General features: G+C 42.4%; 1 protein-coding gene across 2 annotated transcripts in view; it reads left to right on the top strand.

Moving 5' to 3' along the window:
- The window catches only part of GALNT17 (polypeptide N-acetylgalactosaminyltransferase 17), a 553,074-nt gene that overhangs the window by 426,641 nt on the left and 98,740 nt on the right, over nt 1–27,693 (top strand). For both annotated transcript variants that reach the window (XM_081054105.1, XM_081054106.1), the window contains exon 6: nt 5,204–5,321. In XM_081054105.1, coding sequence (XP_080910231.1) covers nt 5,204–5,321 — 118 coding nt within the window. The remainder of the gene's footprint in view (nt 1–5,203; nt 5,322–27,693) is intronic.

The raw sequence follows: 27,693 nt of genomic DNA, 5'->3' as shown, positions 1-27,693 counted from the left end.
CATGAGTTCATTCCACATTTCCATCACCTTAGGAATAGCCTCCTGCCCTTCATTTTTGGGTTCTGATGGCCGGCCCAGACACACATAGAGGTCAGCTTTGCCATGGCCTCCTGTGGGCCCTTGTGCCAGCCTGGGCAGCCGCTAGGGCCTGGTTTTAATGAGGAGGCACTAGTGTCCTCTCAGTCCTGTCTCAGGGCTTCTGATGTGGAACCTGGTCAGATATACTGAACAGAGCTGTGACCAGCTGACAGGGGACCCAAGGTGACTGGTACTGTGAATTCTCCCCTTAACACCACAACCAAAAACATCATCCATATAAAGCCAGTTATATTACATACATATATGTGTGTATATACACACTTACAAGAAGCGGGGTACAGCATCAGGACTAGAGACAGGGGAAATGTAATGGCTCCGTGTGTCCTTCTGTTCTGGTTCATTTCAGTTCAGCCAGTTTGTCCCTGAGCCATCATGGAGCCCTTCCCCACCTGGGCATTCATCTACATCTGCTACACTCATCCATTGATTCAACAGGATCCAGTGAGTGCCTGCACTGTTCCAGGCAAGGCACCAGCTCCTGAGAATACCATGAGCAATGGGAGGGGTAACCCATCTGCTCTGGGGGACCTGACAGTTCGAGAGGGAGACGTCTCCACAGGTTGGCTCTGCTGGTACAAACACAAATTCCTGAGTCCCATCTCTGTAAATCTGGTTCCATAGTTCGGGGCCACCCCCAGGAATCTGCATTTTCTAAGGAGCCATCCGGGTGACACTGGTACAGGTGGGCCCAGGTGTGCCCTGAGCTGATCTCAGAGAAGCATTCCTTTTACCCGTGAGGCAGTGTCCAAAGCCACCTGTTTAATTAAGAGTGTTTGTTGACTGCCCTGTGATTTTAACTGCCTTGGTTGCCTTCAGGAGTTAGAAAGTATAGCGTCTTGAGGCAGGATTTTAACTAGCTATGCTTGTTAACAACACAATTTTAAACACCAAGCACAGGCTTTTGCGGGAGATTGTTCCGACCAGAATTCCTTGATGTGCTCAGCAATTGCACTCTAGAAAACTGAGTTAACCCCAGGCTGGCTGCTGTGCCCCTTCTCTGCAGACTCCAGCACGCCCAGGCTTCATCTCCCGTCTCACGCACGCGTGTCACTGGCATTTCTCCATCACTAGGGTGGACCCTGGTGTTTAACGCTCCCCGAATGAATTTCCCTGCAGTTTGTCACTTCTGGGCAGGTGATGAAAACTCCCTCCTCCCTCTGGGTCATAAGTAAGAGGGGACAGCATGTGTCATCCTCACAGTTTGGGTTGCAAAGAACAGACGCTTATCTAACATGGTTTAAGTCAAGGAGGACAGACCCCAAAGATACAGGGGGCTCTCCCATGGTCTGGGGGAGAGAACTGAGCCAGCTCCGCCAGCAGACAGGAAGCTGACGTCAGCAGGCAGCCCCACCCCCGGCTCACACCCCCACTGTGCATCTGCGTCTTGCCAATGTGCCATCATCTGTGGCCACTAGGGCTGCACTGCATCACGTGGCAGCTGGTGCTCCACACATGGCTGAGACCATCTAGTTCTAGCTCCCAGCACCATTCCAAGTTTCAGGAAAAACGTAATTTGATTGTTAACTGAGGCCAGGGGATGGGCTTACATAGTGCTTTCCCAGGCTTCAGGTCTGCTCTCTCAGAGGGGCCAAGGTCCGAAGGAAATGATTGACAGACACTGAAGTGGTTTCTGCCCCGCACCCCCACCCCGCAACCCCTCCTCCGGCCTTGTAGCTGGAGTGGCACAGCTGCACCAGTGGAGGGCAGCATCCCATGTGTGATTGGGTGATGTTTCTGGGGGAAAAATGGATGGGCCTCAGTAGGAGGGCAAAGGAACATTCTTTACTGAACTCCCGCCCTATGCACTGAGCGCATCTCACATCTTTTCACGGCAACACTCCGGAGAGTCTTACCTGGGATCCAGAACGCTCCGTTAACATAACCAAGTACAGTTTTCAATGGCAGTGCCAGCATTCAAACTAGGTCCTTTCAACTCTGAACACTGCTTTTCCCAGTGAGCCTCAGTGCTGCCCTATCTCATGGGTACCTAGAGGTATGCCATGGAATCAGAAATCTGGACATTAAGCTCAAAGTCAGAAGGAGCAGATGAGGATCTGAGACTGAGGTCTATATTCCAGCTCAAAAGAATTCCAACTAATACCATATTTTGCTGTGTATAATGTGCACCTTTTTGCCCAAATTTGTGAGGAAAAAATAAGGATGCACATTATACATGGGGAGTACTAATTCCACATTTATATAAATGTTTTTAATTCTTTTATTTGTGCTTATGAGTTAAAAGTGTAACTCTAGAAATCAATAACAATATCCGTATGCAAAATAATACCCTGGAATACGATAATCGGTTTTGTTGAACTTTCAACAAACTTGCAACGCCCGCCCGGAGTTCTTGGCCTTCTATGATGGGTAAATATCGTAAATTTGTTACCAATACATAAAATTTCTTATACCTTGTATCAGTTCTTATGTTTTGTAATTATTTGTTACATGAAATTTCTTATACCATAATGTAAAAAAAAAAAAAATGCTAAAATTTCTTTATAATACAAAAAAGTACCTAGAGGTAAACAAATAAAAATTTGAGTTAAAAAATTAAAATGAAAGGTTTTCCCCTTGAAACTTTGAGCCAAAGACATGGGTGTACATTACACATGGCAAAACACGGTACTTTCACATGGGGGGGCAGGGGAGTTTCACTGGGCCTCCTGTATAAGCTGTCTCTTTTGCTCACGAAGTGTCCTCATGGCATGTCTGGCGTTGGAGGAGTGAGGTTCACCAGCTCTTCCATGAAGCTGCTGCAGGAGAGTGAGTCAAAAGGGCTGGAATCAAGGGCTTGGCAGCTGCATGGGTTCTGAGCTCTACTCTGGGACTCAGAAGCAGGTCACTAAGTCTCCGTGGGCCACGGCTTTTAAATGGACATGGTCCTACCTCCTTCACAGGGCTGTGGAGGTTTTTAAATGAGACAATGTATGAAAAGCAGTTTGCACTGCGTTGGAGACATAGTAATTACTCAATACATGACTGCTGTAACAATAACAATAATATAGTAATAATGATGATGACTCTTGGTTGCTTGAAAGCAGGAAGTATAGTGTATGTTTCTTTACCCCTACAGCACCAGTAAAATGCCTTAGATATGGTAGGTGCTGAGAAAATGTTTCCTGAATCAGTTTATTATACAAGCATACCTATAGAGTTTGGAAACAGAGGCAGAAAGACATCATAAAGGATTTGTTGATGTTACATGACATATAGGATGTAATATAATATAATACCATGCAATGTAAAATGTGTCAGTGTGTTGTCCTCATTAGCAATCATGGTTCTGTGTTTCATGCAAAATTGCAACGAACATGGTAGACGAATGCTGCATTTCCGCCAATTCATATCCATGCATCCGTGATGTGTTGCCTCAGATGGTTTTTGTCTCTGGTTTTCACTGAGTTCTACTTGTGCCTCTGGCCTATTCTAAAAGAATAATCAAGGATATTAATATATGCAGAAATAAAATATTAATCTTTATTTTCAGACTGTATGGCCAAGCTACCCTGTAGATACTTTTCATCTCTCTTGCTCAGCTCCCCTCTGTGTGGACAGAGGTCGTCTCTCAGGGCTTACTATTGACCCCTTTGGGCACCAGGGATGTCCTTTGAGTCTTCTGCCTTCTGCTGATCCACTTTCTCCTACCAGGATGTGGAGACTGGGCCTCTTCCTGTTGACCTTCCTGTCTCATTTCCCTTCACACCCCCAACTTGTAAAGCTCTTCTTCCTGAGACAGGGAGCACATACATCTTGTTCATCACCTCTGAGCTTCTTGGAGACGGCCCACGGACGGTTGTCACCAGATGTGCCATGAGAACCAGTGCCGTTGTTTGCAGGCTTCATGAGATATGTGAGACTGTTCCTGTCCAAGATACAGAGGAGCCAGCTTATCCCTACAGGCTTCGGGGCCTGTCATTTGTCTGAAGCTGAAACAGCTTTGTGGAGAATGAGGGTGCAGGAATTGAGGCCTCAAGGGAAGGTACTCCATTAGCAGAGTGGAACGTAGCACCTGTTACGATGGTGCCTGTGAAGGGCTTCTGGTACCGATGCCATAATGACTTCAGCTCCTTCTTTTTAAAAAATTAGATATAATTGTCATATACCATTGTGGGGACAGAACCCCAGAAAGCAGTTTCCAGGCTCTCTACCTCACATAGAAAAGTGCTGGCTCAGGTAGTAAATGGCCATCAACTGTGATTGGATGGCCATCAGCTGTGGCTAGTTGGCCGTCAGCTGTAACCAGTGAGCCATTGGCCACTAATATAACTGCCGTGGCTATGCTAGCAGGAAAAATGGGGGCTAATAAGAAGATGGCAGCTGAGCTAGTTAGCTGAGCTACTGCTAACTGCTGAGCAGTTAGCACAGCAGACTGCGGGTTGCAGATCGTGTGGCTCCTGCTTCCTGTGTCTCCAACCCAGCCGCCAGTGAGAATATAGTGGTATGACTCCCCTATGTGTGGCTCCGTGGGTGTTCCTTTTTGGCCTCACCATGTCCTGCGTTCTTATATGGGGAGCGGGACTAGAGATCCCAAAAGAGGCCCCGCAGGCCGCCCTGCACGACAAACATTGTGTAAGTTTAAGGTGACAACATGTTGATTGGTTCATTTATACATTGCAATACGATGACCACCGTAGCGTTAGCTAACGCTTCTAACACATCACATAATTAATATTTCTTTTCTGTGGTGAGAACATTTAAGATCTAGTCTCTTAGCAACTTTGAAGGATATGATGTAGGACTGTTCACTGTAATCACTACACTGTTCATACATCTCCATAACTTACTCATTTTCTAAGTGCAAGTTTGTACCTTTTAACAACATCTCAATTCCCCCAAGCCTAGTCTCTGGTAACCACCATTCCACTCTCTGTTTTGATGAGTTTGGGTTTTTTTAATCCTACATAGAAGTGATACCATACAATATGTGTCTTTATCTGGCTTATCTAACTTAGCATAATGCCCTCAAAGCCCATCCATGCTGTTGTAAATGGTGAGGTTTCCTTTTTTTCTTATGGCTGAAAAAAGTGTGTGTGTGTGTGTGTGTGTGTGTGTATATGTGTGTGTGGATCACATAAATTTAGCTTCTATCTTTCTTCCACAGGACGCCAGCCATGATTGGCTGCTCCTTCGTGGTCAACAGGAAGTTCTTTGGTGAAATCGGCCTTCTGGACCCTGGGATGGATGTGTATGGAGGAGAAAATATTGAACTTGGAATCAAGGTTTGTGACCTGGCATCCTATCTTCTTGGTTTGTTCACATTTGTGAGCAGAACTGCCTTAATGTATATTTAAAGCTTCTTTAGCTGGTGAACGACAGATTCATTTACCTCACCCCTGTCCCTGAAGATGTTCCAGCAAGGTTGTCACCCCTCCTTAGGCAGGGAATCCTGGGCTTTCTCCCCTTGAAGGGTTGAACGATTTATTCTATGCCTAGGTGACCCACTCTGGGCATGAGTAAGAGAATGTTTTCGCATGCTCTTCCAGTTCAATTGTCTCTTTAAATGTTTCTTTTTTTAATTAATTGCCTTAAATTATTGGGTTGGTGCAAAAGTAATTGCAGCTTTTGCAATGATTTTTAACCTTTTAAACTGCAATTATTTTTGCAGGAACCTAATAGTATTTCCATTCTATGAACTTTGATGGTCACATACATTATAGAATTGTAGGGTGCCAGAGGAGGGAAGGACCACATTCTGTGGGACCCTCCCTTTTCTCGGAAATGCTTCTAAGAAGAATGATGGGGGAGGTGAGTGAGGAGGAGGCAGAATGCGCCTCTTGCTGGGCCCTCAGCCCAGATCAGGTCCACTGTTAGATATTTTATATACTGGGTTTTGCTTAAGATTTTATTTGAAAAAAGAATTCCACTGTAAAAAAAAAATTAAATTTGGACACATTGATACACTCCAAATTCTTCGTTTTAGAGTTCAGATAAATGAACCCCACGGATGGGCGAAGGGACTGCTTTAGGACCTGATAACCACGTACCAGTGGGCTTCCTTCTCCTGCCTGGTGTTAAGTCCTCCTCCACATTGCCCAGAGTTAGTGCTGGGAGAAGCCCTGCTGGGGTCTCTGTGTCTGTTGCCCCATCGTGAACCCTTGATGCCTCGGCCCCTAGAAAATAACCTTGTTGGGAATGACTCAGGACAGAATTGTAAGGATTAACGTTTATTGCATTTCTTCCCCTTCTTCTGTTGTAGTCTTGATTTTGTTCTCCTAGGTAGCTACCTAGTGCAGAATTCCTACTTCCAATCAAAACCTGCCTGGTTTGTGATTTCCCTGGTTTATCCCTGATTGCTCAGTACCTTTGAGATGCTTCATTGGCCCCTCATCTACATTTGAGCCTCCTTTATGGAATGACAGGTTTTGTGCTCTCATGATACAATGAACAGCCAGGCTACATGAGCGAAGGAGGTGATGGGGACCACTCTGGATCCTAAAATCACTCCCTTTTGGAGACCACAGATTCTTTTTGTGCTTTCAAGTTCAGGCTGGGTTTCATCCTCAGTGGAATTTGCATAGGATTTCTTCATAAAGCCCAGCAATTCAAAAGTCCATACGTATGTTATCATAGCTAATATCCTTGTCTTTCATCTGTTTTGAATTAATTGAAGAAAAATTCTGGACCCAGCATGTCAAACTTGGCCTGTAACCTACATGTCCATCCTGCCCCCATCTTCTCATCCCTCCTTGTCCTGATCTGCTGCTGCTCTTTTTCTCAGCTCCCATCCACTTCTAGCTGCCATAGACATTATTTATCGTGTGTCTTGTTTCTCTCTACCTTCCCATCACTAGACTGTAAGCTCTGTGGGGCACATGTCTTTGCATCCCAAGTATGGAGGACCATGCTTGGCACGTGGCTCAAAAGGTAGCTGGTAGCTTAATGACTGAATGAATGCCTATTGGGAATTTAACATGAGTAGAAGCAGTGAAGTGGTGGAGACAAGCCTGATGGGAGTGAGTAGATGGCTAAATGGCAGGTGATCCCTACAACTAGTTCCAGGTACTTATCTGTGAAAGGGAGGAGCTGAACGAAGCCCTGAGTTGAGTTTTTTATTTTTTTAATTTTATTTTTAAGATGAGAGAGATTTGAATATCTCTGTGTGCTGAGAGAAGGAAACCAGTGAAGGATAAGACCTCATCACCAACGGAGGGGAGAATAGGACAATGGGTGGAGCACTGTCCCTAAGAAGGTAGGGGCACAGGCGGAGGGTTATGGGGACAGGTGGGACTCCCAGGTTTGATTGCCACTTTAGGCTGTATTCTGGGGAGACAGAGGGTGTAACAGGGGAAGTCACTGCTAAGGCTTGCTAAGATGATGGTCTCCCCACACTCGTTGAGGCATTTACTTTGCAGTGACCTGGACCTGGCAAAGGTCAGCCTTGGTGGTGATGGTGATGACAGTCCTGCATGGCTGCCCCATCCCCAAAGGAAGTGAGGGTCCATCTGCTTCCACGTCGAAGCACAGCCCAGTGCACCAAAGCTACACGTTCCTTGTGAACAGGCCAGAGAGCCCGCTCCCTGCCCTGTAATCTCCATGGCACTTCAGCCACTCTTCCCCTGCTGCTCTCTGCATTACTTTATGAAAGCGTCGGGAAGGTCGGGTATGGGTACCACCCTTGTGTGCAGTTGCCTGCCCCTTATTGTACACTCACGCTGGAGACAGGGGAAGTTTTATGCCTCTGACTTCCCCCAGAGCATGCCCTGCTGCAAACTCTATAGAAGCCTAGGTTTTCTGCTGACCCTTAACGCAGGAGTTGAGCTGTTGGTGCCATAAAGACCAAAGGCTGGGCTCAGGGTCTGGAGAGCCACCGTCCATACAATATTCTGTGGCTCTCAAGGTCTGGTCCCTGACCAGCAGCATAGACCTCATCTGGGAACTTATTACCAATGCAGATTCTCGGGCCCCACCTGAGACATCCGGAATCACACACACACTTGGGTGGAGTCCAGCAACCTGTGTTTTAACAAGCCTTCCAGGTGATTCTGTTACATGGCCAAGTTTGAGAGCCACAGGTCCATACCCTGACCTAGCCAGCTTCCTGAAAAATGCGTAATATTCTCAGAAACGAGCTCAGTTTAGAGTCTACATTTTTCAAGGCCTTCATCCAGGTGCCCCTCATGGCCATTGCGGGCCCACAGCGAGTCTTTTGTCCTTACTCCCGGCCCATATAGCACAGCCCCCCTTAGATACTAGCACCCACTTCCTCCTTAATAGCATGTGCAGATGTCTGGACCAGGTGAATGCAAGGTCCCTGGGCAGGGCTCCCTTTCACATGGAATAATCTATGTCAAGTGCTTGTTTTACAAACTGTATTGCTTCTTCTCTCATTTTGTGCTATTTTATACTGCTGAGAGCACAAATTAGGTGAATAATAAATACATTACTAAGAAAGCCATCCCCACTGCTTGAAAAAAAATCAGAGCATTATGTAATACACACACATATATAATTTTCATATGGTGTACACACATACATTTATAGAAATTAACCTATAAGAAATGACGCAAAATCTTATGCTTTTATTAAATGGGAACGTTTCAACTAGTAGAAAATACCATCTTTTCTTTGTGATTTTTTTCACTGAGAAATAAGTCCATCTACAGTCTTTCTAACTATTCTCTGAAAATGTTCATTAGCTTTTAATTCCTCAGAAGTTCAGATGTGTCAGGACTAGGAAGCACAGAAAGTCTTACTGTGGTTCAGGGCTGACTCTGGGACCCTTAGGATGAAAGGCAGCTTGCCTGGGGCCAAAGCAATCAATACCCATCCTGTGAAAGGAAAACAGGTTTCCAGGACTGAGAAAATAAATGAGATTAGAAATTGAAAGCTTTCATCATAACATTAATCAGAAACTATTAACCAGGCATTTATTGTAACATGTCTAAATGATAAGAGGGAAAAAAAGTCCCCTAAGGAGAGAAGAGTGGATAGATCACTTTTACGTGGAGTAAAATCAGATGGCTTCAGATTTCTCCCATACATCAGTCTTCTTTGGGAAGAAAAGGTTCTGTCTTATTCTGGACTCGCGTATAAAACAGTGTCACACAAGACTGCTCAATCCTATCAGGCAGCCAGTCCTAAAGGAAGACAATAGACAGACACTGTCAGACCTTCAAACTATCGGAAAATGCCTCAGCTCGATCAGGAACCTCAAGGACTAATAAAAGGCAGAATTCCTGTGTGCATACGTTCCTAAAAAAAATTTGTGAGCCCAAGGACCCATGATAGAGGTAAGTAAACAAGCGATGTGAGGATCCACAGATGTGATCACCTTAGCTGGCCCCTCCCAGCCCCAGGGCTTCCCGCTGGGTGCAGCTTTTGCCAGAAGCTCCATTCAGACTCATGAATTATGGGCAAAGGACATGTGTATTTTAACTTGTGCAGGTTAACAATCCTGTTCTTAAAAAGCAGGTTTTGACCTGTGTATCACAACTGCTGGTTGCATACTCCATGATGCCTCCAGGCCGATCATTTTTCGGAAGAGCTGGGAAGCCATTCTGACCCAAGGGGACCCAAGATGGTCATCCTTGCCATCTTGCCCAGCCCACAAGCCCAAGTCTCTGGAGACCTTCAGGGTCACCCACAGGCGCAGGCCCTCACAGTCACTGAGCCAGCGGGGATAACTTCAGCAGTAGATTTGAAGAATTGCTTCCTTCAAAAGGGTCATTCGGAAAGTATGGGCTGCATAGGTGGTCAATGCTCCAAATTCCAAACGAACATGAAATCTCCCACTCACACTAGTCCCTTTGTCCCATCTCTTGTTTATAGTTTTGCTCCCCACCTTGTCTCTTGTCTTTGGAAAGCTGGTGGTATAACTCAGTCTGAGTCTGAAGGCCTGAGAATCAGAGGTATATGAAGTCCCAGTCTGAGTCTGAGAGTCCAAGGACTGGAAGGGCTGATACGTGAGGGCAGCGAAGATGATGTCTTAGCTCCAGCAGAAACACAAGAGCTCTGACAAAAGCAGTTGACTGGTGCTCTGGTCTCCACCCCAGCCACTCCTCTACCCATGAGTTTGGGACACATTACTCAGGTCCATCTTAAGCAGGATACACCCACTCTCTGAGACCTGTGACACCAATATCCCCATGTCCAGAAGCCTCTTGTGATGTTTCTCTTCCATTTAGAACTCTTGGGCTCAAGGCCGCTACATTTGTTGGCTGTTGTGATTTATATAACGGTTACTCCTAGAGGGAACCAGACCATCAGTTCTGTTTAGTTTTCCTAACCTCTAGATTGCACAAGTCCTTGGTTCTCTCTTCCCTGCTGGCATTGGCCATGGCTGGCTATGCAAATGCCTTCATAGTGCAGGGTTAGAGTATATATGTGATAAAATCCAGAGCAAATTCCTGGTCTTATCTAGGGGTAGAGTAGGCCTTGGGGATTTCAGACTGCTCTCTAATCTGGATGCACATATTGCAATGGCCAATGGCTCGACTGAATGCTTTGAAGATAATGGAGACGTGTCGAGTGCCTTCTCTACTCCAGTGGCACTTTCAGTGGGGACGCCACCATGGATAGACATGGTCTCCGCTTCCCTGAAATTTATGTTCCGTTAAAAAAACCATTCATTTAACTAATAATTACCAATGAGATGAGTATGAAAAGATGATGGGGGTGCGATGGGAGAACATAGCAAGAGAAAATAACCTGGTCTAGAGAGTTAGAGAAAGCCTCCCTAAGGAAATGTTTAAGACTTGTAAAATGAGTTGAATTTAGATAGGGAAAGAGAGTGTAGGAGTAGGGTGTGGGAGTAAGAATATTCCAGGCAGTTTCAGTTATGCAAGATGAGTAAGTCCTAGATCTATTGCACAGCATAGCACCTGTGGTTACTACTTATTGTATACTTAAAAATTTGCTAAGAGGGTAGATTTTTTGCTAAGTGTTTTTAAAAACTATTTATTTAAGATATAATTGACATATATTACTGTATACGTTTAAAGTGTACAGCATAACGGTTTGCCTTACATATATTGTGAAATGATTACTATAGTAAGTTTATTTAGCATCTATTATCTCTATAGACACAATAAAAAGAGAAAGCAAAAGAAGAAAAAGAAAATGTTTTCCTTGTGTGAGAACTCTTAGGATTTACTCCCTTAACTTCCATACATATACAGCAGTAGCTATAGTCATCACACTGTACATTACACCCCTTGTAAATATTTATCCTGTAATTGGAAGTTTGTACCTTTAGACCACCTTTCTCCAGGTTCCCCTCCCCCACGCCCTGTCTCCGGTAACAACAAATCTGATCTTTTTCTGAGTTTGGAGGGTTTTTTGTTTCAGTTTTTGAGGTTTTCTTTTATTTTATTTCTTTTTGGATTCCATTAGCATAATATCCTGAAGTCCCATCCATATTGTTGCAAATGGCAGGATTTCCTCATTTTTTTATGGCTGAGTCATATTCCATTGCATATATACACCACATCTTTACCCATTCATCCATGGATGGGCACTTAGGTTGTTGTCATGCCTTGGCTGTTGTAAATAACGCTGCTATGAACAAGGGGGTGCATATATCTTTCCGAGTGGGTGTTTTCATTCCCTTTGGATATATGCCCAGAAGTGGAATTGCTGGATCATATCACAGTTCCAGTCTTAATTTTTTGAGGCACCTCCGTACTGTTCTCTGTAGGGGCTGCACCAGTTACATTCCTACCTACAGTGCACAAGGGTTCCCTTTTCTCCACATCCTTGCAAAGACTTATTTTTTGTCCTTGTGATGATAGCCATTCTTACAGGCATGAGGTGATATTCCATTGTGGTTTTAATTTGCATTTTCCTAATAATTACTGATGTTGAGTATCTTTTCATGTACCTGTTGACTTTTCACATATCTTCTTTGGAAAAATATTTACTCAGATCTTTTGCCCTTTTAAAAAATTGGATTATTTGCTTTTTTGCTATTGAGTTGTATGTGTTCTTTATATATTTTCATATTAATCCCTTATCAGATTATGATTTGCAAATATTTTCCCATTCCTTAGATTGTTTTTTCACTAGGTTGATTGTTTTTTTTGCTGTTCAGAAGCTTTTAATTTTTATTTTATTGCTTATGCTTTAGGTGTCGTATCCAAAAGAAATCATTGCCAAGATCCATGTCGAGGAGATTTTTTTCCTATGTTTTCTTCTAGGAGTTCATCATTTCATGTCTTACATTTAGGCCTTTAATCTGTTTCGAGTTTATTTGTGAGTGGTGTGAGAAAGGGGTCCAGTTTTATTGTTTTTCTTGTGAATATCCAGCACTATTTGTTGAAAAAATGGTCTTATCTACATTGATCATTCTTGGCTCCCTTGTCATCTATCAGTTGACCATGTATGCTTTTTATTTCTGGGCTCTTAATTCAGTTCCATAGATCTGTTTGTCTGTTTATGTGCCAGTACCATACTGTTTTATTATTATAGCTTAATAGTATAGCTTGAAACCAGGAAGTGTGAGGCCTCTCGTTTTGTTCTTCTTTCTCAGGATTGCTTTGACTACTTGGGGTCTTTTGGTACCACATAAATTTTAGGATTGTTTTTCCTACTTCTGTAAAAATGCCACTGGAATCTCTATAGGGATTGCATTGCATCTATAGATGGCTTTTGGCAGTATGGACATTTTAACAATATTAATTCTTTCAATCCATGAACACACAACACTTTTCCATTTATTTGTGCCTTCTTCAATTTTTCTTCATCAGTGTCTTATAGTTTTCAGAGTAGAGACCTTTCACCTCTTTGGTTAAGTTTACTCCCAATGATTTTATTGTTTGTGATGCTGTTGTAAATTAGATAATTTTCTTTATTTCTTTTTCAAATAATTTGTTGTACTGTATATAGAAATGCTACTGATTTTTGTGTGCTAATTTTATATCCTGCAACTCTACTGAATTCATGATTAGATCTAACAGTTTCTTAGTGGAGTCTCTGGAATTTTCCATGTATAAAATCATGTCATCTGCAACTAGAGACAATTTTACTTCTTCCTTTCCAATTCTGAGGCTATTTATTTCTTTTTCTTGCCCGATTGCTCTATCTAGGACTTTCAGTACTATATTGAATAGGAGTGGTGAGGGTGGGCATTCTTGTCTCATTCCTGATCTTTGAGGAAAAGCATTCAACCTTTCACCACTGAGTGTATTAGTTGTGCACTTATCATATATAGGATTCATTATGCTGAGGTATGTTCCTTCCATTCCTAATTTGTTAAGAGATTTTACTATAAATGGATGTTGAATTCTGTCAAATGCTTTTTCTGCATCTGTTGAGATGATTATATGATTTAAGTGTTCTTATCACAAAATAGAGGTAGTATGATAATAGTAATATAATTTATAGTGTAGATTGTGGCAGTGATTTCACAGGTGTATACTTATCTTCAAACTCATCAAGTTGTGTATGCTGAATATGTACAGCTTTATGTATGTTGATCATACCTCAGTAATGTGGTTCAGAAAAGAGAAAGAATGTTTTAGTCAAAGAGTAAAGCAGGTGAAAAAGTTTAGAATTCTAAGAGGAAAACATGTCAGACAACTGCAGGGTTCCATATGGTTGGAGCAGAGAAAGGAAGAGAGAAATGCGTTAGATGTAGTGGCAGCAATGTGGGTGGAGCCTAGATTATGGAGGACTTGTAAAAAAGAATTTGGCTTTTTCATGAGGACCAATGTGAACATTTCAGGATAAAAAGATACATATATATATATATGTGTGTGTGTGTGTGTGTGTGTGTGTGTATATATACATATATATATGCATTGTGTATATCTCTATATATCTATATATCTATAGACAGATATGACTATATATGTATATGTAACTACCATACACACACACACACACACACACACTTCCATATGTCCATCACCAGCTCCTTTGAAGAGATTTAAGGGGAGCGAAGCCATCAGAGAGAGTTTTTTGTGTTTTTTCTTTAATTCAAAGATTAATATGACTGCTTTGTGGAGAATGAATTATGAAGCTGAATAGAGTCAGAAGAAGAGCACTGAGAGAGCTTGGACTAGGGTTGGGGCAGTGGGAGAAAAAGGGACCAATTCAGAAAGTAGAGGCAACAGGACCTGAGGACTGAGTGTATGTAGGGGCTGAAGGGAAGTGAAGTGAAGGCTGACTCTCAAGATACCTACTAGCTTGAACAATTGAAAGATGCTGGTGCCATTATTCTCTGAGATAAGTAACACCACTGGAGGAGGTTGGGGAGAAGGCAGAGAGATGATGTTTTCTGTTTAAGGTATAGAGAGTCTGAAGTTTCTTAAACACTCCTGTTCATCTAGTAGACAGTTGGCTGTGTGGGGATTGAGCTAAGGAGAGAGGACTTGGCCTGAGATAGACTGGCCATCTGTGGTACCTATATCATATTTGAAGACACAAGAAGGAAGGGTTTACCTAGAGAAAGGAGAAGAGGGGATAAGACAGAAGTCCGGAGGGGGCGGGGAGGGAAAGCAACACTTAAGGCATGGAAAGAGAGGCTGGAAAGGGGACTGGGAAGAAGTGACATGGAGAGTGAATTTGTGGCAGTGAGAGAAGAGTGCATGTAAGTACCCAGAGAAGTTGGAGTTAGAAACAGTAGACATGGAGATCAGGGGATGAATATGAGTGCTGTTTAGGAGGTAAGTCCAGCAGGAGATAGGTGATTGAACGTGAGGAATGAATGAGTGGGAATGTGAAGGATACCTCCAGGTTTCCAAGCACCTGGATTCACTTAGAGGACACTGGCAGAGAAGAACGTCTTAGGTGGGGACTTGAGAAGTTCCATTTTAGAAACTTTGGGTTTGAGGAGGAGCGGTGTTCTGTGCCCTAGTAGTGACAGGTCAAGGGAACATAGTAGTATTACAGGGTCCCAACCAAGAGTAGAGCTTGGTAGAGGGGTTCTAGGACAGGGGTGGGGTGTTCACATTCCACTCTGTCTGCTGGACCACAGTGCTTAGGCTTTGGGCTGACTTAAAGGCGGCAGGACTGGGCGATCCCTTTTATGATTTAAGCCACTGGCTTACAGCAGATACTTGCCACATGTGCTACACTTCAAGAATTGAAGAGTTAGGAAAATAGTGGTTTGGTTTTTTTTAACTGAAGACTCTTCATGTTTTTTGATGAAATATTTTTGGGAAAAGATCTTAATTTTTTAAGATGTTTACAACTTGCACATCTCGACTCCAGATTCTAGTTTCATGCAAGTACATGAGGCTCCTTAGCTGCTCATCTAGTGCTTCTGTGCTCCCATGTTTCTTCTGTGGCCCCTCCCAAAAAGAGATGATGAGGCCCCCACTAGAGCCACAGCTGAAGAACCACCTACCTGAAATCAGGCTCTCTGGGCACAGCCAGGGTTTCTCAGGGTACCATGCTGGTCTCAATAGTGGCTCACAGCCAAGGTGCTTACATATTCTCATAGGTGGCTGGTGGAGACACAGGAAGTAAACATCCGCCTGTACCCCAACAAGGGGTCTTCCTGCACCCCAGTCTCGTTGGCGTCTGGGCGAGACACAGAAAGTAAACATCTGCCAGTTCCACTGCATGATGGTACGTTCCCAAGCAAACAGTCAAGTGGCCCATCAAATCAGGGATGGAAGGCAATTCCCCAGAGTCCACAGTCATTCGCCAGGGCTGTGCACTGGCCTTACAACGTGTGCCCTCTCTGCACGGCGAGGGCTCCAAATCCTCCCCAACCTGGGGGTGAGGGACAACCCTGACCTCACCCACATCTTCCACCGAGGACTCAGCAAGCGTTTCCTCCTGGGACAAGTCCCGCATCCAGGCTGCCTCAGCAAATACTTCCCAGCCCACAGGGCCGCAATGACCTTCGCTTTCTCCGGCCTATGCTGGTCGGAGAACCGTCCACATCTTCCCACCCCTCCACGGGGGTCCAACTCCTGAGAATAGTGGCTACTGGGCAACACAAACTGTGTGGGTGCCACTTGTCCTCCTGCCCAGAGTCAGAGGCCATTCCTACCTGGCGAGAATCCTGCTCGCCGTGCCAGGTGTCTGATTGGGTGGAGGGCTCGGAGTAAGATGTCCGCAACCCTTGGAGTCTACAGCAGCTGTGAACCAGCAAAAAGCAGGCAATGCCTGCTATGGCCAACAGGGTGGCGTGCCATCCGCAGGTTTGAGAGGACCACCAGTTCACCAAGGGGTCACGTTTCTCCCAGGCAGATTGTGTTTCCTGCTCCCGGCGCCGCTCCTCATGGGCTTCCCAAGACGGAATTTTCATACACATAAATTGCTCCATTATCCCTTTGAAAATTCTGGCCGGCACCATACCCTGCTCTCTGCGCCATGTGTCATGCAGGGTCTCTGATCCCACTCCCTGCACAAGAACGCAGAATATGGTTAGACCAAAAAGGAACACCAACAGAGCCATAGGTAGGAGAGTCATACCACTATAGTCTTGGTTGGGTTGGAGATACAGGAAGCAGGAACCACACGATCCACAGTCTGCCATCCGCTTTTCTGACAACCAACCCCACTTGCTAGCCGCAATCCACCGTCTGCTTCTCTGCCAACCAACCAACCAACCAACCAACCAACCAACCAACCAACCTCTTGCTAACTGGAGTCTGTGATTGCTAACTTAGTGACAGAACTTATATCAGTGGCCAATGGCTATTGGCCAACTAGTTACAGCTGATGGCCATCTACTACGCGAGCCAGGACCTTTCCACGTGAGGTCAAGAGCCTGGAAACTGCTCTCTGGGACTCTGTCCCCACACTCATCTACTACTTCCCTCCCCCCTTACCTTCTGATAACCATTGAACTATTGTCTTTGTCTATGGGTTTTTGTTTCTTTATTTGCTTGTCTTGTTCTTTAGTTGTTTTCAGTTTTATATGCCACATATCAGTGAAATCTATAGTTCCCTACTTTTTCTTTTTGACATATTTTGCTCAGCATAGTAATCTCAAGATCCATCCATGTTGTTGCAAATGGTACTATTTGATCTTATGGCTGAGTAGTATTCCATTGTGTATGTATACCACAACTTCTTCATCCATTTATCTATCAAATGACACTTTGGTTGTTTCCATGTCTTGGCACCATAAATAAAGCTGTAATGGACATTGGAGCACATAAATCTTTATGGATAAATGTTTTCAGATTTTATGGGTAGATACCCAGGAGAGGGATTGCTGGGTCATGTGGTAATTCTATTCGTAATTTTTTGAGGAACCTCCACACTACCTTCCATAACGGCTGCACCAGTCTGCATTCCCACCAACAGTGTATGAGGGTTCCTTTTTCCCCACAGCCTCTCCAACACTTGTTATTATTTGTTTTGTTGATGATAGCAATTCTAACTGGTGTGAGGTGATATCTCATTATTTTTATTTCCATTTCTCTGATGATTAGTGATGATGAGCATTTTTTCATGTCTATTTGCCATTTGTATGTCCTCTTTGGAGAAATGTCTCTTCAGGTCCTCTGCCCATTTTTTAATTGGATTGTTTGTTTTGTTGTTGTTGTTGAGTTGTATGAGTTCCTTATATATTTTGGATTATCGGAGGCACTGTTTGCAAAAACCTTCTTCCATTTGGTTGATTGCCACTTATTTTGTCAATAGTTTCTTTTGCTGTGCAGAAGCTTTTTAGTTTGATATAGTCCCATTCATTTATTTTAGCTTTTACTTCCCTTGCCTTTGGAGTCAAATTTATAAAATGTTCTCTGAACCCAAGGTTGATAAGTTTAGTACCTATGTTTTCATCTATGTACTTTATTGTTTCAAATCTTATGTTTAGGTCTTTGATCCATTTTGAGTTAATTTTGGTACACAGTGACAGATAGCAGTCTGGTTTCATTCTTTTGCACGTGGCTTTCCAGTTCTCCCAGCACCATTTATTGAAGAGGCTGTCTTTTCTCCACTGTACGTTTTTGCTTTTTTGTCCAAAATTATCTGTCCATATTTATTTGGGTTTATTTCTGGGTTCTCAATTCTATTTCATTGGTCTGTGTGTCTGTTTTTCTGCCAATGTCATGCTGTATTGATTATTGTTGCCTGGTATTAAAAGCTGAAGTCAGGATAGTGTGATACCTCCAGCATTGTTCTTTTTCCTTAGGATTGATTTGGCTATTTGGGGTTTTTTGTGGTTCCGTATAAATCTGATGATTTTATGTTCTCTTTTTTTAAAAAATGCCATTGGGATTTGATGGGGATTGCATTAATCTGTGTATTGCTTTGGGTAATATGGCCATTTTAACTATGCTGATTCTTCCAATCCATGAGCACGGAATGTCTTTCCATTTCTTTGTGTCTTCTTCAATTTCTTTTAAAAATATCTTACAGTTTTCAGTATATAAGTATTCAACATCCTTGGTTAAGTTTATTCCTAGGCATTTTGTTGTTGTTGTTGTTGCAATTGCATAGGAATTGTGGTATTTTAAATTTATTTTTATGAGATTTTGTTATTAGTATACAGGAATGCAATGGACATTTGTACATTGATTTTGTAACTGGCAAGGCAACTTTACTGTATTCGTTTATTGTTTGTAATAGCTTTTTGGTGGAGTCTTTAGGGTTTTCAATACATAGCATCATGTCATCTGCAAAAAGTGACAATTTAACTACTTTGTTTCCAATTTGCATGTCTTCTATTTCCTTCTCTTGCCGGATTGCTCTGGCTAGGACTTCCGATACTATGTTGAAAAGCAGCCCTGTTGCATTCCTGAACATAGAGCAAAGGACTTCAGCTTTTCACCATCAATTATGATAGTAACTGAGGGTTTGTCATATGGAGCCTTTATTATGTTGAGGTATTTTCCTTATATACCCATTTTATTAAGTGTTTTACTCATAAATGGATGTTGTATCTTGTCAAAACTTTTTCTGTATCTATTGATACAATCATATAATTTTTGTCCTTTACTTTGTTTATGTGATGTATCACATTGTTCGATTTGCACATGTAGAACCATTCTTGTGCCCCGGGGATGAATCCCACTTGTTCGTGATGTATAATCTTTCTAATCCATTGTTGCATTCGATTTGCTAGAATTTTGTTTAGCATTTTTGCATCTATATTCATCAGAGATATTGGCCTCTGATTTTCTTGTGTGTGTGTGTGTGTGTGTGTGTGTGTGTGTTATCCTTACCAGGTTTTGGTATCAGAGTAATGTTGGCCTTATAAAATGAGTTAGGGAGTACAGTCTCTTCTTCAGTTTTTTGGAAGAGTTTGAGTAGGAGAGCTATTAGATCCTCTCTGAATGTTTGATAGAATTCACTAGTGAAGCCATCTGGTCCTGGACTTTTGCTTTTTGGAAGATTTCTGATGACTGATTCAATTTCCTTACTGGTGATCGATCTATTTAGATTTTCCAATTCTTTGTGATTCAGCTTAGAAAGGTTATATGTTTCTAACAACATGTCCATTTCTTCTAGGTTATTGAATTTGGTGGCATATAATCCTTCATAGTATTCTTGGATGATCCTTTGTATTTCTGTGGCATACGTGATGACATCCCCTCTTTCATTCTGGTTTTGTTTATTTGCGTCTGTTCTCTTTTTACCTAGTGAGTCAGACAAGGGTTTGTCGACAAGCTCTTGTTGCATTAATTGTTTCTATTGTCTTTTTGTTCTCTATTTCATTTAGTTCTGCTCTAATTTTTATTATTTCCTTCCTTCTGCTGACTTTGGGTTTCATTTGTTCTTCTTTTTCTAATTCTTTACAGTGTAACCATGAGGTTGTTTATTTGGAGTTTTTCTTCTTTCTTGAGATAGGCCTGTAATTATACGAATTTCCCTCTTAAAATTGCTTTCCCTGCAATCCTAAAAATTTTGGTATGATTGCGTTTTCATTGTAATTTGTTTCTATGTGTTTTTTGATTTCTTACTTCTTTTTCGACCCTGTCCTTCTTTAAAAGTATGTTGTTTTTAGACGTCATCAAAATGGCTGCATGAGATGAACCTCTGTAAAGCTCCCCTGGAATTTACGTCTAATCGAACAACAATAGCTCCACAAAGGACTCCCTGCACAGCAGACAGGCAAGATGAACAGGCCCACTACTGAATTTACCTAAAGTGGGAGTATCACGTGAGTGGGGGAGGAGGGAAGGGAGAAGTGCGGAGACAGAGCCGCGTGGGCACAGGACGCAGACCTAGCTCAGTGCTCCGAGCTTGCTGCATTCCAGAACTACCGCAGTGGCAGTAGAGGGAAGAACTCGGACTGCTAGGGCTCCGCTTATGGCCCACAGGGCTGAGGGGGCAGCATATAACACGGCTGAACCCAACGCTCACGGCAAGGACCTCGGAGAAAAGACTGAGGGAAGAAGGCTGAAAAAGGTGGTTTAAGCCCTCACTGCCGAGCAGAGAACAGAAGTCTTAGGCACTGAGACTAGCCGACCCCTCCCTACCCTCCCAGAGCTCACACAGCCCCCATCTGTCCCGTGCTAGAAGCGGAACAGTAGCAGTGTCAGATCAAAAGAACAGAATATTTGCCGCTCTGAGAACTGTGGACCGCAGACACAGATTTGCAGCCCAATTAGATCCGGCAAAGGGGATGGAGCTGTGGATGCGGTACCGGCTGTGATGGTGGTCGCCGCCATTGCTCTGGGCCACCTCTCACAACTCACCCCGCCCCTGGCCCCACCTATCTGGGCAGATCCCTGCAGGAGTAAACAGAACTCAATTCTATTCCAGTGGTCTGTGTGTCTGTTTTTCTGCCAATACCATGCTGTTTTGATTATTGTAGCCCTGTAGTACAAGCTAAAGTCAGGCAGTGTGATACCTCCAGTATTGTTCTTTTTTCTTAAGACTGCTTTGGCAATTCGGGGTCTTTTGTGGTTCCAAACATAGCTGATGATTTTTTGTTCTATTTCTTTAAAAAATGCCATTGGGATTTTGATGGGGATTGCATTAAATCTGCATATTGCTTTGGGTAATATGGCCATTTTAACTATGTTGATTCTTCCAATCCATGAGCACGGAATGTCTTTCCATTTCTTTGTGTCTTCTTCAATTTCTTTCAAAAATGTCATAGTTTTCAGCATGTAGGTCCTTCACAGCCTTGGTTAAGTTTATGCCTAGGTATTTTATTCTTTTTGCTGCAATTGCAAAGGGAATAGTTTTTTGTATTTCTTTTTCTGAGATTTAATTGTTAGTATATAGGGATGCAATGGACTATTCTACGTTGATTTTTAGCCAGCAACTTTACTGTATTAGTTGATTGTTTCTAGTAGCTTTTTGGTGGAGTGTTTAGGGTTTTCTATATATAGCATCATGTCATTGGCACAGAGTGATAATTCAACTTCTTCATTCCCAATTTGGATGCCTTTTATTTCTTTCTCTTGCCTCATTGCTCTGGCAAGGACTTCCAACACTGTGTTGAAAAGCAGAGGTGATAGGGGACAGCCCTGTCATGTTCCTGAACATAGAGCAAAGGGCTTCAGCTTTTCACCATTAATTATGAGATTAGCTGAAGGCTTGTCATAGATGGCCTTTATTATGTTAAGGTATTTTCCTTCTATACCTATTTTATTAAATGTTTTAATCATAAATGGATGTTGTATCTTGTCAAATGCTTTTTCTGCATCAATTAATATAATCATATGATTTTTGTGCTATATTTTGTTTATGTGATGTATCACATTGATGGATTTGCAGATGTTGAACCATCCTTGTGCCCCAGGGATGAACCCCACTTAGTCGTGGTGAATAATATTTTTAATGCATAGTTGTATTCGATTTGCTAGAATTTTGTTTAGGATTTTTGCATCTGTATTCGTCAGAGATATTGGTCTATAGTTTTCTTTTTTTGTGTTATCCTTAACAGGTTTTGGTATCAGGGTAATGTTGGCCTCATAAAATGAGTTAGGGAGTACTGTCTCTTCTTCAATTTTTTGGAAGAGTTTGAGCAGGATTAGTATTAAATCCTCTTTGAAGGTTTGGTAGAATTCACTAGTGAAGCCATCTGGTCCCGGACTTTTGCTTTTGGGAAGGTTTTGGATGACTGATTCAATTTCTTTACTGGTGATCGGTCTGTTTAAGTATGTTCTTTAATCTTCATGTATTTTTTTTTTGTACTCTCTTTTTGCAGTTGATATCGAATTTCAAAACCTTCTGATCAGAGAATACGCTTGGTATGATTTCAATCTTCTTAATGTGATGAGGTTAGTTTTATGTCCCAATATACGATCTATCTTTGAGAATGTTCCATGTACACTCGAAAAGAATGTATAGTCTGATGTTTTAGGATGCAGTGCTCTATATATGTCAGTTATGTCCATTTCATCTAATGTGTCATTTAGGGCTGCTATTTCGTTATTTATTTTCTGTTTCGATGATCTATCCATAGCTGTCAATGATGTATTTAAGTCCCCTAGTATAATTGTGTTTTGGTCAATTTCTCCCTTTGTTTCTGTTAGTAGTTGCTTGGTATATTTCGGTGCTCCCTGATTGGGGGCATAAATATTGATGACAGTTATGTCTTCTTGTTGTACAGTCCCCTTTACCATTATGAAATGTCCATTTTTATTTCTTGTTATCTTCTTCACCCTGAAATCTGTTTCATCTGATATCATTATGGCTACACTCGATTTTCTCTGGGTACCATTTACTTGGAGTGTCAATTTCCACCCTTTCACTTTGAGTCTATGCTTGTTTTTGTAGCTGAGATGTGTCTCTTGGAGACAGCATATGGTTGGGTTTAGTTTTTTGATCCAATCTGTTACTCTGTGCCTTTTGATTGGTGAGTTCAGTCCATTTACATTTAGGGTAATTATTGATAAGTGAGGATTTCCTGTCATTCTATCTTTAGTTTTCTGGTAAGGCTGTGTCTCCATTGTTTCTTTGCCTTTTTGTTGTTGTCTATTATTTTTGTGTGATGGTATTCTATGGTGTTTCCCTCTGTTTGTTCTTTTATTACAGTATATATTTCAGTACTGGATTTTTTTTTGAGTGGTTACCCTTAAGTTTATGTAAAACAAACTTTGATATTTGGAGTATTCCGTTTTCTTTAGCACGCTTACTTTCTCCATTCCCATATTCCGGTTCAGGCCTTTACTCTCCCCCTGTTTATATTGCCACAGATTGTCCCTGCTGATGGTGGTCGAATAGCCTCATTTAGTATTTCTTGTAGTGCAGGTTGTGTATTAGAAAATTCCCTCAGCTTCTGTATGTCTAGAAAGGTCTTTATTCCTCCTTCATATCTAAATGATATCTTTGCTGGATATATTATTCTTGGCTCATAATTTTTCTCTTTCAATAGTTTGAATATTTGGTTCCACTCCCTCCTGGCTGGTAGAGTTTCTGCTGAAAAATCTGATGATAATCTAATGGGCTTTCCTTTGTAGGTTACCGTCTTCTTTTCCCTGGCTGCCTTGAGGAATCTTTCTTTGTCGTTAATTTTAGACAGCTTCAATACAATGTGCGTTGGAGAAGGCCTATTGGGATTGAGGTAATTTGATGTTCTATTAGCTTCTTGGATCGAGGATCCAGTTCTGTCCACAAGTTTGGGAAGTTCTCATCAACAATTTGTTTGAATATATTCTCTGTTCCCTTCTCTCTTTCTTTTCCTTCTGGTATGCCCATTATTCTTATATTGCTCTTTCTGAGAGAGTCAGAAAGTTCTTGTAGAGTTCTTTCAATTCTTTTAAGTCTCAAGTCTCTTTCTTCTTCCATCAGTGTAATTTCCAGGTTTTGTCTTCAATGTCACTGATTCTTTCCTTCTTCTGGTCAACTCTACTACCTAAGCTGGTTATTTCATTCTTAATTTCTTCTCTTGAGTTCTTTATCTCCAGAAATTCCATTTGGTTCTTTTTTAAATTTTCAATCTCTTTCGTAAAATGCTCATGTTGTTCTTTAATGGTTTTTCTGAGTTCATTAAATTGCCTTTCTGTGTTTTCTTGCATGTCTTTGAGGTTTTTCAGAACTGCAATCTTGAATCCTCTGTCATTTAAGTCACATATTTCCATATCTTTAAGTTCCTTTTCTGGAGACTTTTCACTTACTTTCTGAGCTGTCTTGTTGCCTTGGTTATTCATGGCAATTACTGATTTATTATTTCTCTTCCTAGACGTCTACAGGAGTGGCTTCTGCAACAAGTTTATAGGAAGAGGTCTTTCTTTTGTTTTCCAGTACTTGTTGGTAGAATGTTTTATTTTCTCTCCGACTGCAGCCTGTTTTTTAACTCTCTCACACAGTGGTGCTATGTTTTCTCTGCACTATTCCAGCTTCTTACACAATGAGGGAATTCCCTGGGAGACGGACCTCTCCTCTGTTAACAGTTCACCTGGGTCATAGGGCGCCATGTCCCTGTGGGGGTGCGGAGAGGTTTTGAAGTTCCAAAGCTCTTTCTGCACCAGATTCAGAGCCCGTATGTTTCAGCAGTTCTGTTTACTCCTGCAGGGATCCGCCCAGATAGGTGGGGCCAGGGGCGGGGTGAGTTGTGAGAGGTGGCCCAGAGCAATGGCGGCGACCACCACCATAGCAGGTCCTGCTTCCACAGCTCCATCCCCTTTGCCGGATCTAATTGGGCTGCAAATCTGTGTCTGCGGTCCACAGTTCTCAGAGCGGCAAATATTCTGTTCTTTTGATCTGACACTGCTACTGTTCCGCTTCTAGCACGGGACAGATGGGGGCTGTGTGAGCTCTGGGAGGGTAGGGAGGGGTCGGCTAGTCTCAGTGCCTAAGACTTCTGTTCTCTGCTCGGCAGTGAGGGCTTAAACCACCTTTTTCAGCCTTCTTCCCTCAGTCTTTTCTCCGAGGTCCTTGCCGTGAGCGTTGGGTTCAGCCGTGTTATATGCTGCCCCCTCAGCCCTGTGGGCCATAAGCGGAGCCCTAGCAGTCCGAGTTCTTCCCTCTCCCGCAGCTGCGGCAGTTCCGGGATTCAGCGAGCTTGGAGCACTGAGCTAGGTCTGCATCCTGTGCCCGCGTGGCTTCGTCCCCGCACTTCTCTCTTCCCTCCTCCCCCGCTCACGTGATTCTCCCACCTTTAGGTGAATTCAGTAGTGGGCCTGTTCGTCTTGCTTGTCTGCTGTGCAGGGAGTCCCTTGTGGAGTTACTGTTGTTCGATTAGTTTTTAATTCCAGGGGAGCTTTACAGAGGCTCACCTTACGCCGCCATTTTGATAAGATCTCTTTAGTTTTGGCTTTTTTTAAGACAATTTTTTAGAACAGTGTTAGGTTCACAACAAGATTGAGAGAAAATTACAGAGATTTCCCATCTACTTTCTGCCCTCAAACATGCACAGCCTGCCCAATTATCAACATCCCTGATCAGAGTGGAACATTTTTTATAACAGATGAACCTACATTGACACATCAAAATTACCCAAGGTCTCTAGTAATATATAGTCCCTACATTATGGTTCACTGTTGGTGTACATTATATGAGTTTGGACAAATGTGAAATGACATGTATCCATCATGGTAGTATCATACAGAATATCATAAATTTTGCTACCCTTTAAATTCCCCTGTGTTCTGCCTATTCATTACCCACCCCCAATCCCTGACAACCACTGATCTTTTTACTGTGTCTATAGTTTGCCTTTTCCAGAATGTCATAGAGTTGGAATCGTACAATATGCAGCCTTTTCAGATTGGCTTCTTTCACTTAGTAATATGCATTTAAGTTTCCTCCATGTATTGTGATGACTTAATAGCTCATTTCGTTTTAGCACTGAATAGTCCATTGTCCGGAGGTACCACAGTTTACTTATCCATCACCTACTGAAGGACATCTTGGTTGCTTCCAAGATTTGACAGTTATGAATAAAAGTGCTATAACCTACTGTGTGAAACTTTGGCTGAGCTGGGCCATATAGTCATAGCAGTGGGTACCAAGCAGTGTTTTCAGACTGATTTCTACCCAGAACCCTTTTAGGCTTTTGGTTCTGTGGTAATCCAGCAACCCATATTGCCAGGGACGCTGCAAGTCTGGACTGTTGCTTCCCATGGATATGTTTTGTGTGTAAATCTGTCCTAGCCCACCTTCACTGTTGGCTGAGCTCCTGTTTGTGAGTAGCTGGGTGCTCTATCATTACTATTATTGCTAGAGAATTAGACAAAAACCCAAGAATTGCCAGCCATAAGAAAAACACCTCTCCTCTTCCCAGAAAAAAAAGTGTCATATTGATTGTCAAAGCTAATTAAATCCTTGTATACCTAAGCTAAGCCAGAGATGAGAAATAATCCATACCGGGGTAAAGACAGGGGTTTCAGAACTCTAAAAGTGGGAAGAGGGTGTCACGAAAAACCTGCACTGAGTGGCGGGAGCATAGAACAGAATGGACACCATGGAGGGAAGAAGAGAAACGGCCAAGTAAAGAGCCGCAGGCCCTCTGTGTGTCCCTCACTGGGCAGAACTTTGCCCCACACTTAGTCTGTATTCAGTTAGTCTGTGTTTGGTGCTTATGACGGCAAGCAAGGACTAAGTTTGCGAATGGTTCCCACAAATGTCATTACATTTAAATAGGAGAGAGAAGCGCTTAAAAAAGAAAAAGAAAAAGGCTTTAACATTGTAACAGACACTGTGCTAGGCATTACAAACATTACATTATTCACTCCTCACAAGGATTAGTCATCATGGATCCCATTTCACAGATGATGATATTGGGACTGACAGAAGCCAAGGAATTTGTCCAAGATCTTGCCACTAATACCTGGAAGAGTCAGAACTCAGCCCAAATCTGTCTGATTGTAAAATGCTCTGCAGCTTTACTCCCCATGTCTTGGAGTATTTATTCATCCAGAGTATCTCATCCCTCACCCGCGGGACAGCTTGGGCAACACTACAGATCATGCAGTGATGTCATAGTATCATCAGTGCGCAGGATGTTGCTTGTGTGTAATACATATCCTAAAATAATTCCACTTGTAATAGGTACAATGTTGATAATTCCTATGCAAACACAGATAGCTACCATGCCCGTACATCTATTGATTTCATGTAACGCACTATCTCATATAGAGAGAACTATAGTTGTGTAATAAACAAAAATGTGTTTGAAGCAGCATGAAATTGGATTTCCTCATCCATAAATTGTGTTAGATTGGTGTCTAACTTATAGTTCAAGAAACAGGACTGCAATGTTGATATTTTTATAAATGGTGTCTAATGCATTTCTATTAAGGGGAGATATATTTGCTGTGCAGAAATGTATTATCATAATAGCCAAACTATTTGCTCTACCACTGGAAAACAGTGTGGTATTCTATCTGGAATTTCACTTGCTTGCTCCCAGATCTATTGCAAATTACTGTAGGCATCTGTGAGTGATTTTATAGAAAGGATCCATCTATTTTTACAACTCCAAAAAGTCTGTCACTCTCATTCATCTCTCTGGGAACAAAGCAATAATTTAATTCTCTGTAAAATATGAGCCTGAATATACACCATCTTCTCCAGTTGGGACTTTAGTGGTATGGGTGATTCATAATAGCAGTTTCTGGGGCCAGGAACTGGGCAGTAGCTTCCTGGCCTGGTGTGTTTGTTGCCATTTTCCACTATTTCCACAGGAAGGTAGGTGGGAATCATTCTGTTTCTGTTCTATTTAGGGTGTCACTGCTTTTTCCCCTGTACTGTGTAAGCCTGTTGAATACCATGCCAGAAAGCACAACCAGCAGGTCCTGAGCTACTCTGTTCAGTCCTGGATCAGATACTTGGATGGATGTCTGC

The sequence above is a fragment of the Rhinolophus hipposideros genome (assembly GCF_964194185.1).
Source record: "Rhinolophus hipposideros genome assembly, chromosome: 7".
Taxonomy (NCBI): domain Eukaryota; kingdom Metazoa; phylum Chordata; class Mammalia; order Chiroptera; family Rhinolophidae; genus Rhinolophus; species Rhinolophus hipposideros.
The sequence above is the reverse complement of the archived record's forward strand: the minus strand, read 5'-3'. Positions and strand labels throughout refer to the sequence as shown.